The sequence below is a fragment of the Neovison vison genome, chromosome 11 (assembly GCF_020171115.1).
Source record: "Neovison vison isolate M4711 chromosome 11, ASM_NN_V1, whole genome shotgun sequence".
Taxonomy (NCBI): domain Eukaryota; kingdom Metazoa; phylum Chordata; class Mammalia; order Carnivora; family Mustelidae; genus Neogale; species Neogale vison.
Genome location: NC_058101.1, coordinates 105,452,061 through 105,463,596, shown reverse-complemented (window position 1 = coordinate 105,463,596; position 11,536 = coordinate 105,452,061). Strand labels below are relative to the sequence as shown.

The 11,536-nt window shown below is 35.1% G+C and overlaps 1 protein-coding gene across 1 annotated transcript in view; it reads right to left on the bottom strand.

Annotated features, from left to right (window-relative positions):
* Window positions 1-11,536, bottom strand: part of SLC9B2 (solute carrier family 9 member B2) — a 58,049-nt gene continuing 46,513 nt past the window's right edge. Inside the window, exons 10-12 of the mRNA XM_044224379.1 lie at window positions 7,413-7,521; window positions 4,391-4,527; window positions 1-541 (exon numbers count right to left, since the gene is read on the bottom strand). Of these exons, the coding sequence (XP_044080314.1) occupies window positions 320-541; window positions 4,391-4,527; window positions 7,413-7,521 (468 nt within the window). The 3' untranslated portion in view covers window positions 1-319. The remainder of the gene's footprint in view (window positions 542-4,390; window positions 4,528-7,412; window positions 7,522-11,536) is intronic.

The following is an 11,536-nucleotide window of genomic DNA, read 5'->3' as shown; positions in this document are numbered from 1 at the left end:
TAGGTAAAATCTCAAAAAAAATAAATTGTGGTAGTACATTTTACTAAACAATTTAAGATACACAATGAAGAGGTATTTGAAAAAAAAAAGAGAGGTCAAGAAATTAGGTTGGCGATGTAGAATATTACCACCGACATGAAAAGGACGGCTAAAAATGCTCTTTAAAGAAATAGCCACACTTTTGGTTCTATTACATTTAAAAACTTAAACATTACATATCTCAATATGCATCTAGATAACATAGACTTCGCTAGTTGGTAAAAGAAGTTTCTGGCACCAGCTTTCTAATCATTACACTCAACCTTGTCTCTTTTCACCTCTAAACTTGTACAGAGGTCTCTTCCTGAACTTCTTCACCTTTATTTTGATGTTCAGCTTTCCGGAGAAGCCTGGGACCCAGCAAACCAATGAGCAGACTTCCAATTGGGGCTGTGATGAGGATGGACAAAAATGCCACTGTCAACACATCCATTCCATATTCTTCTAACTGTTTCTCTCCATGTGATCTTGCTGTGTCCAAAGCCACAGATCCTATGGCAGCCTATAAAAGTTTAAAGGTAACAATGGAAACATAAGACAAGTGTATAGAGAAAAGCTGAATTATTTTGTCATTTGCAAAAACAAATTACTGTTCTTTTGCTCAGCTAAGAAAGTTCTATTAGTCTTCTTTCAAAGTATACTGCAGTGTTTTGGTTGTTTGAAAACTCTCCCTGCTTGGGGAAAGAATAATGATTTATATGTACCTATTTGCATAAGGTAGGGCTACAAAAATATCAGGCAAATATATGTCAAAACACAAGGCAAAGTCAGACTCACGATATTAATTAACTAGAACATGATACCATATATACTAAATTCCACCTGAGTAAAGATGAGAGTTACTGGTCATCTTATTCTTCTATTTTTAGTAATTTCAAAGTAAGAAAAAAAAATGAAAAAATGCAGTGATACTGGAAGATGGTAAAGTTTTAAATGAAAAAACAAACAAACAACAAAAAAACAACCCATAAGAATAGGTACTGCTTTTAGAGGCTAACTAATTAAACATCATGAAACTTGAAAATAAGAAGCTCCTTCAAAACTTGAAGTTAATTTTATTAGGCATTTAATTAATTTTTGCCTCAGGAGTTGGTAAAATATTTTATTTAAGATTTATTCTTTTGGAAAGTTTCATGAAAATTTTTATTCTCTTTTACAGGCAAAATGCAATATTAATGTAAATGGGAAAATAACATATATGCATATATATATATATATATATATATAAAGATTTTATTTATTTATTTGACAGAGAGAGAGACAGCAAGAGCAGGCACATAGCAGGGGGAGTGAGAGAGGGAAAGTAGGCTTCCTGCCCAGTAGCAAGCTGGATGTGGGTCTCTAGTCCAGGACCCTGGGATCATGACCTGAGCCAAAGGTAGATGCTTAAAGACTGAGCCACCCAGGTGCCCTGGAAATAATATATTAAACAATCTGGTTACTCCCTTGTTCCACAGAACACAACAACATTAGCCTCTAGAACAATGAAACAGAAGAGAAAATATCAGTATGCATGAAACACATGGCAGAGACTACTAATTGCCCACAAATATCTGAATATACTCTTCTATTATAGAACTCTTGAGTTTCAGCTGTTCATATTACTGTACAGATAGTTTTTCAGCCTTCTTTACAACTAGATGAATATGCATTATTCAACATGTTCTTGATAACATTTCCTTATTTTATATTGGCTTTGGTAGCAGGAGAGTGCCATCTTTCACATTTTAATGTTTAGGAACTCATCCCTCATACCAAAGTTATTAGAGTGATTATTTTGATATTTATCCACTAAAATTACCAGAGGTAGCAAGGAAGCTGAAGATACTCTGAGGGAGAAACTGTTCCACTTATTGTACTACTAACCTCACAGTATTCGTTTTTTTTGACTTTTTAAAAGTTAACATATAATATATTATTAGCCCCAGGGGTATAGGTCTGTGAATTGTCAAGTTTAATCACTTGACTTGTGAAGTGTCAAGCTTTCACACTTCCCAGCACTCACCATAGCACACACCCTCCCCAAGGTCCATAATCCAATCGCTCTCTCCCTACCCCTCTTCCCCTCGAAACCCTCAGTTTGTTTTGTGAGATTAAGAGTCTCTTATAGTTTGCCTCCCTTCTGATCCCATCTTGTTTCATTTTTCCCTTCCCTACTTCCCAAACCCCTGCTTTGCCTCTCAGATTCCCCATATCAGGGAGATCATATGATAGTTGTCTTTCTCTGATTGACTTATTTCTCTCAGCATAATACCCTCTAATGGCAAGATTTCATTTCCTTTGATGGCTGCATAGTATTCCATTGTGTGTGTGTGTGTGTGTGTGTATCACATCTTATTTATCCATTCATAAAGAAGGTTCTTTTTTTTTTTTTAAAGATTTTATTTATTTATTTGACAGAGAGAATTACAAGTAGGCAGAGAGGCAGGCAGAGAGAGAGAGGAGGAAGCAGGCTCCCTGCTGAGCAGAGAGCCCGATGCGGGACTCGATCCCAGGACCCTGAGATCATGACCCGAGCCGAAGGCAGCAGCTTAACCCACTGAGCCACCCAGGCGCCCCCATAAAGAAGGTTCTTGATAGACATGTAGGTTCTTTCCATAGTTTGGCTATTGACCTCACAGTATTCTTATCCCTTATGTCTCAGACTTCTTTGAAAGTCTGATGGAAATAAAACTTCTCTGGAATAATGCCAAAGCCCACAGCCATACAAAATCTGGCTTATAATTATAGCACATACAGATCCCCCAAAGCTTCCTAAATTTAGAACATCTCATCTTGGGGATGCCTGGGTGACTTAGCTAAGAATCTGACTCTTCGGGATGCCTGGGTGGCTCAGTTGGTTGGGCGGCTGCCTTTGGCTCGGGTCATGATCCCAGGGTCCTGGGATCGAGTCCCACATCGGGCTCCTTACTCGGCAGGGAGCCTGCTTCTCTCGCTGCCTCTGCTTGCCTCTCTGCCTGCTTGTGTGTACTCTCTCTGTCTGGTAAATAAATAAAATCTTTAAAAAAAAAAAAAGAATCTGACTCTTCAATCGGAGAAAGACAACTATCATATGATCTCTCTATGAGGAAGTGGAGATGCAATGTGGGGGTTTGGAAAAGAATAAATGAAACAAGATGGGATCGGGAGGGAGGCAAACCATAAGAAACTCTTAACATCACAAAACAAACTGAGGGTTGCTGGTGGGGAGAGTCGGGAGAGGGTGGTGGGGTTATGGACATTGGGGAGGGTATGTGCTATATGGTGAGTGCTGTGAAGTGTGTAAACCTGGCAATTCACTGGGGGCAAAAATACATTATATGTTTATAAAAAAATAAAAAATTAAAAAAAAAAGAATCTGACTCTTGATTTGGCTCAGGACATGATCTCAGGGTGGTGAGATTGAGCCCCAAGTAAGATTTTTTTCCTTGGCCCCTGGCCCACTTGGGTGCATGCTCTCTCTCTCAAATAAATAAATCTAAAACAAAAAAAGAGGACATCTGATTTTCATTTCATAAAACAAAAATTTCCGTGTTTAAACAATTGCAAAATAATCAGAGAAGAGACAGTTCAATATTGTTTGCTATAATTACTTTGAAAATAAAGAACATAATGAGAAATAAATTATGTTTGCAACAAATAATCTATACAGTTCTAATTTAATTAGTAATTAAATTCTACCAAATACCTGGTTAATACTTTCAAGCACCTATCTCTTCATGCCCTATTCATTACAGTGCACAATTTTTGGTCATGTGATTGATGTATTTGACAGAAGTTTTAGGTAGTTTGAAAAATTTACTACCAACCAATAATCTAGAAAATCAATAAAGCATTTTCTCAGTTGATTTTCAATAAATTTTTTCCTTTAAAAAAATAAAAAAATAAATTTTTTCCTTTATATATAAAGACTGTGGTCAAGCATAACTGATCGTCAATTATATTGACATTGAAGTATTTCCAAATACTAAGATGCACCATGCTATTTCTTTTTCACTCTCTTCTTGGAAGATATTGAAATGAAAAGGTTTAACAACTATCTTTCTGGGTGATTTAGAGGGCTCTGACTGATAAAAATTCAAACTCTTTCTTCTCATGACTACTGCTTTCTAGTTAGTGTGGGAATTTATTGGATTTTCAGTTGATTAAAATAATGCTGATGATCTAGATAAATTTAAATGAGCCATCATATTTAGGAAATCAGTATATGTAAAATAAAACTTTTAAAGAATAGATTAGTATAAACCCTTTTCACAAATCAAATTTAGATTACATCTTTTCCACCAAATTTGAATAAACCCTCTTATTTAAAATTTCAGGGTGTCATAAAGAAATAGGAGTTAAAATGCTACACCATCCAATCCATCATTACCTGGACTGTGGCCTTAGGAAGCCACGCAAAAGAAATAAATATCTTTTCCTTGATGTTAAAACCAGCAAAACACACCATCAGAAATGTAGTCAAAATTCTTATCAATACTGCAATGCCCAGGATGGCAACACAAAGGCCTGTAAGAAATATTTAATTTTTAGACATAATAAAGTATTGGGGGAGAAACTGTATCTCATGGTTCTTGATTCAAAATACTATCAACTGTAATTATCTAAATATATTAAAAATTAAGAAGACAAAATGGTTAGGCATAATTTATCAAAACATCAATAACAAAGATCAAATCATTTATTTAAAAGAAGGTATTTTTCCTAGATTAAGCCAGAAATTAATTAAACATATTTGATATATATTATAGAGGAGATATGAATGTTATTTCTCTCATGCTTTATCGTACAAACCAAACTTTCTTCCATGTGTTTATTCAACATTAACTTATTAAATGATAACTGTGCATGACAGGATTTGGACTAGGTATTGGGTATACAAAAATGTATAATGTACAGACTTTGTTTGCCTCTATGAACTTCAAAGTCAGAGGAAAACAGAAATATAATGAATTAATGTACTATAAGGTACATACAGTATAAACATACTGATAAGAAGTCATAGAAAAGAAAAGTTAATATTTTCATTAAAATGGTTGAGAATTGTTTATGGAGTATAAACCAGAGGTGATATTAAAGATATTTATTGGTCAAGATGAAAGCAATCAGTCAATCAGAACAGAACTGGCAGAGCACTGACCAATCAGAATGGACACTGGCTGTCTACACCTGTTTCACCATATTGGTGTATACACTGACTACCCATTAGCCCAGGTACACATGTACAGCTACTTCATTCCGTCCTTTAGAATCCTTTGTGTTAAAGATAAGTTCATCTTGATGTGCACGCTGGGGATTGTGACTAGGTTACTGAACCTGAGAAAGGCACAGCTAACATGACTGCTAATATGGTGATTTTCTAAAAAGTAGCATTTGTTAAGTGTTTACTCTGTACCAGTTTCTGTATTAAAATTTAAGTGCATTCAGCACCTAACTCTTACAATCTGTGGTGTAATCTTTTTTATTTTACAATTGAAAAAAATGAAGTTTAGAAAGGATAAATGACTTTCTCAAGTTCGAAAGGCGAGTAAAACAGATAATAAAACCAGATAGACATTGCCAGAGGACTTATTGTGAATCTGTAATATGACTTCTTTATAGAAAGGTGTTGTGGCTTTTTATTGAGGGATACTGCTCAATCCAAAATGGTTTTCAAAAGCATTTATTGCCTGAAGTACAAAAAACAAAAGAGATTATACCATTGCCAGGAGGGAGCATTGAAGGTTTGGAGAGAAAAGGATTTAGAAATTTTGAACGTACCGAGTTTGAAGTTTTGTGAGATTTACAAGTAGTGATGTCCAATCAGCAATTAGATACACTGATTTAGAGATAAAAATTTTGGAATTATGTAGTTTATAATCAAAGCTACTGAATGTAGATAAGCTCAGAAAAATGACATAGAGAAGCTTAGAAACCTTTGGAACAACCCTGATGAAGAGCGGCATTTAAGCTACATGTAGTGTAAGTGAGGACTCAGAGTGCAGTGAAAAATATGAAGTTTCAGAATTCAATGTTTTACATTGAATTTAAAACATGTTTTAAAGAGATCAATAGCATCAAATGCTGCTGAGTTATCGAGTAAAAAAAAAGACTGATAAGTATTCAGTGTACTTAGCAATATAACCTTGGTGAGAGCAGGGTCGGTTGTATGGGCAGAAGCTGGGCTGAAATGTATTGAAGAAGAGAGTGAGAGTTGAAATGGAAAAGGGGAATATAATTACTTCTTCGGAAAAGTTCGAAAAGAGGAGTAAAAACAAAGTGTGGTGGGTGAAGGGGCAAGTTGAGTGGAAAAAGGAGTTTATATATATACACACAAATGTATATATATATATATATACATATGTATACATACATACATATATATGTGTGTGTGTGTGTATATATATATATATATATATATATATATATAAATTGTGGTAAAATATGCATAACAAAGTTTACCAACTTAATCATTATTTTTTGAGCCACCCAGGCACCCTCCATCTTAATCATTATTAAGTGTGCAGTTCAGTAGCATTAAGTTGAACATTCACATTTTTGTGTAACCAATCTCCAGCATTTTTTCATCTTGCAAAACTGATTAAACATTAAACATTAATGTTAAACAACACTTCATTTCCCCTTCCCCCAAGTCCTTGGCCACTACCATTCTACTTTTTGTTTCTATGATTTGACTACCTGGATACCTCATATAGGTGGAATCACACAGTATTTGTCTTTTGGTGACAAATGTCCTCCAGGTTCATCCACGTTGTAGCATGTATTGGAATGGAAAGACATTATTTTAAGACAGGAGAGATTAGAATTTATTTAAATTCTGAAGAGGAAAAAGCTGTGACATGAGAATAGGGCAAGAATCTATGTATGAGGTCCTGAAGGAGGTAGTGGGAGATGGGATTCCCAGTAAAGATAGAAGAATATGGAATGAGTGGAATGGAGGAAATAATGAGTATATGTGCACAAATAAATTTTTAAGTGCAGTAGTTATGAAATCAAAAGTTTTAATATGATGGCTTTAGAATGTATGAATAAATAAATGAATGAATGAATGAACAAACATTTTTGTTCCATGGATATATATTATAGAACTGATGAATAATTCTGGCCCTTGATCAGAACAAGTCTAACTGAACATTTTTGTCCTTGGAAAAAAATTTTAAGACCTGCATCTTCTGGATAGTAGTTAGTAGTGTTACTTTTCTTTACAAGGAATAACATTAAAGGTATAAAATTTATGCCTGAGATTGACAAAAATTATTTTCTGGCCAACTGCTCTAAGAGACTTAGATTATTATTAACTTTTTATACAATTGTGATAATAACTATACCTACTGAAGATATTCCACTGAATATAAAAGTTGATTTTAGCAAATGTACTACTTTGAAATTCTTACCTACAGTTTCTGGTCTGAGAGATGCAATAGATACTTCTGCTCCAATCAATCCAAAGAGAAGGGGCTGAAAAATGTACCAGGCACCTGCAATAATTTTTCCAACCTCTGCCTAAAAGAAACACACACACACACACACCCCACAGATTTTTATTATATGAAGTTACAAGTTCTAAGAATTTTACTAATTTGAAATTTGAGTCAATTTGACCTGAGATAGGCTTTATTTCTCTGAAATTTATAAATAAGAAAATAGAAATAAGAGAACAGAAAATTATATGAAGATCTTTCTAACAAAGTTATTATATGAGGTGCTTTAGAGTTGGTTTACAAATTATGCTAATTATAAGAATCTAATAAAATAATCATATAAGGACTTCTACTTCTGAATATATGATAGGTGTGTGTATACATGTAATACTTAGTATTATTTTATAGTTTAAAATTTTGTTAATTTTCATTCAGCAATATCATTCAGAGATCTTATAATAGCAGTAAATATATCTAAATACACATCTAATTTTTGCTCTATAGTAATCTGTGGTATGGAATTATCAGTATATTTAATCATTTCTTTATTGACGGGCCTTTATGTTGTTTCCAATTTTATCTTTATAAAAAACAGTTTAAGGTTATCCCAAATCATGCACAAAAATATAATTCACATATAGTAAAGTGCTGTGTTTATTAATTTATTACCCCTTGGCTCCAAATCCACATTTCATTGTTGCTCTGGAGAAAATGAAGTTGAGGCCTTTAAATATTTCTCCTTAGCTACATGGCATCACTAAATTTTGTCAGTAGAGGGTGCTGAAGAGATATGATAGGGAAGAAGCTCTTCCTGATTTCCTGGTTCCTCTCCGCAGGATCCTATAGCACACTTGGGTTTCTTTAGTATACAGATGGTTTCCACAGTGCTGGGCTCCAGCAGTGCATGGCAGCTAGTAGCACCCAGTGGCCAGCAGCGGCCCTAAGCTTACCCTAAGGGAGTTTCATAGCCAAATCCCTTGGGCAAAATACCTCCCCATGCACACTAGATGGTGAATTTCCTGCAAATCTGGAATATAGATTTCCAGCAAACTGTCCAGACAGGACACCATGGGTGTCTTCTCTACCATCCAGTGAACAAAGGCTTTCTTTCTTTCTTTCCACCAGCTAAATTGGAAGGCCCTTATCACTTCATTCTCATCTTTTTTTCTTTCTTTCTTTCTTTCTTTCTTTCTTTCTTTCTTTCCACCAGCTAAATTGCAAGGCCTTTATCACTTCATTCTCATCTTTAAAATGAGAGTTTTCTATAAGATAACATCCAAGATCCTTTATCATTTAGTGACAATGACTAGTTCTACCAAAACTGAGGTCCAGTCACCACATTTCCATCTTTAATATAGTTTTTAGAGTATACCATAGCTAAAGCTCAGACTTCAGTTGGTATCCATGTTAATGAAGAACAAATCTATTAATCTTAGGTTACTTAGCCTTCTGTTGCCATGACTAATTATTTAAGGGAAGGCCTCCATCTCAGGACCCCGCGATCATGACCCAAGCTGAAGGCAGAGGCTTTAACCCACTGAGTCACCCAGGAGCTCCCAGAGACTTAATTTTAAATTGCAAGGCATAGCAATGTGTTTTTAATACACTTGGTATGTGTTTTCAAATAGATGTCAAAATACGAAAATGTGCCCTGCCCAAGAATGTTTTATTGTTTAATACAGTTGTATTACAGAGTAGAACCCTCTGCAGTCAGGTAAACCTGACTTGAATCTCAGTGCCACTTTCTAATTTTGTGACCTTGATCATGTTTTTTTTTTTTTTTTAACTTTCTGATTTATGGTCTCTATAAAATGGAAATGGTAATACTTTTAAATTTTTTGTGCTTGAAAATAAATGAGAATATCCACTTAGTGCCTAGCATAGAACTATACAGACTGGCAATAAAATTTTATTAAAAAATGGGCAGAAGACATGAACAGACATTTTTCCTAAGAAGACATACAGATGGCTAAGAGACATATGAAAAGATGCTCAATATAACTGATAATCAGGCAAATACAAATCAAAAAAATAAGATATCATCTCACACCTGTCAGAATGGCTAAAATTAACAATACATGAAACAACAGGTATTGGCAAGGATGTGGAGAAAGGGGAACCCTCTTATGCTGTTGGTGGGAATGCAAACTGGTGCAACCACTCTGGAGAACAGTATGGAGATTCCTCAAAAAGTTAAAAATAGAACTACCCTATGACCCAGTAATTGCACTACTGAGTGTTTACCCAAATGGTACAAAAATATTGATTTGAAGGGATACACACACTCTGATGTTTATAGCAGCATTATCAATGATAGCAAATTATAGAAAGAGCCCAAATGTCCATTGACTGATGAATAGGTAAAGAAGAGGTAGAAAATATATATAATGGAATATTACAAAACCATCAAAAAGAATGAAATCTTGCCATTTTCAATGACATGGATGGAGTTACAGAGTCGTGCTATGCTAAGCTAGATAAGTTAGTCAGAGACAAATACCATATGATTTCACTTATAAGTGGACTTTCTCCATTCCTTTGAAGCCCATCCATCTGTGCTTTCTCATGGCCTCAATACCCTTCTCTAGACAATGCTCCAGGCAGTCCCTAACATCCCTCTCTCCTCTGAAGCAAGACCATTCAGTTATACTTTTCCTAACTTTGTAATCACTTCCTTGTAGAGCGAGAGCCTCCCATCTGAGTGTTCTTTGCTCACAAGGAAATTATGTCTCTAGCATACCTCTACAGAGATTCACTCAACTGAATTTGACTATATACCTAACTTCAAGCTTTAAAACCCTCACATATTTTTCCATATGGCATTATTTTAAGTTTAGTCACTTTGAACAGTTGTTTCCAGGTTGTCCAAAATGATATATCCGCATTTAGTTAGGTCAGCTACATCTAATTTCTTCATTAAATAGAACAGCATTTGCTCCTGTCAAGTTCAAATCTACAAACATGTAACTTGAAACTTTCCATTTTATAGAGACCATAACACCAGCTAACTTCCATTTTACATATGGAGAAATAATCTTAATAATTTTGAAAATCAGTAAGAAAAACCAAAACAATCTTTTAAAAATGGACACAAACTTTTGAACAAATTGGTTAGTAAGCAAAGGAAAAGACAAGTAGCTTCTCTCAAAAAAAATGTAAATCAGATCAATAATGAGATACATTTTTTACCTCTCAGGTTAGCAAAATATCTGATTTTCAATAATTTCTTCAGAAAAATAGATCCCTGGGAGATAGGAGGAAGATGGTGGAGGAGTAGGAGACCTTAATTTTGTCTGGTCCCAGGAATTCAGCTCGATAGCTATCAAATCATCCTGAACACCTGTGAACTCAACTGGAGAGCTAAGAAAAGAATTGCTGCAATTCTACAAATGGAAAAGCTACCACTTTCTGCAAGGTAGGAGGTATGAAGAAGTGAATCAGAGATGACATATCAGAAGATAAACCCCAGGGGGAGGGAGCCTCTGTAGGTCAGTTACAGGAAAGTGATATAGCATGGAGTGCAAAATCAGAACTTTTAGAAGTCTGCTGTGGTGAGGGATGTCCTCATGTCCCCACCTGAAAGGCACTCAGGTGGTGAAATGGGGTGGAATCCTAGGTGGGACAGTGTGGTCTCAGGATTCTGGAGTTACAGAAAGAACCACAACCTAATTAAATTAAGTAGGACTTATTCCTAGGCTGCAAGGGTAGTATAACATCCGCAAGTCAATTAATGTGATACACTACATTAATAAAAGAAAGGATAAGAATCATATGATCTAATCAATAGATCCAGAAAAAGCATCTGACAAAGTACAGCATTCTTTCTTAACACTCTTCACAGTGTAGGGAATAGAGGGAACAGGCCTCATATCATAAAAGCCATCTATGAAAAGCCCATAGCAAATATCATTCTCATTGGGGGAAAGCTGAGAACTTCTCCCCTAAGTTCAGGAACACAATAGGAATGTCCACTATCACCACTATTGTTCAACATAGACATACTAGAAGCTCTAGCCTCAGCAATCAGGCAACAAAAAGAAATAAAAGGCATCTGGTTGGCAAAGAAGAAGTCAAACTCTCACTCTTTACAGATGACA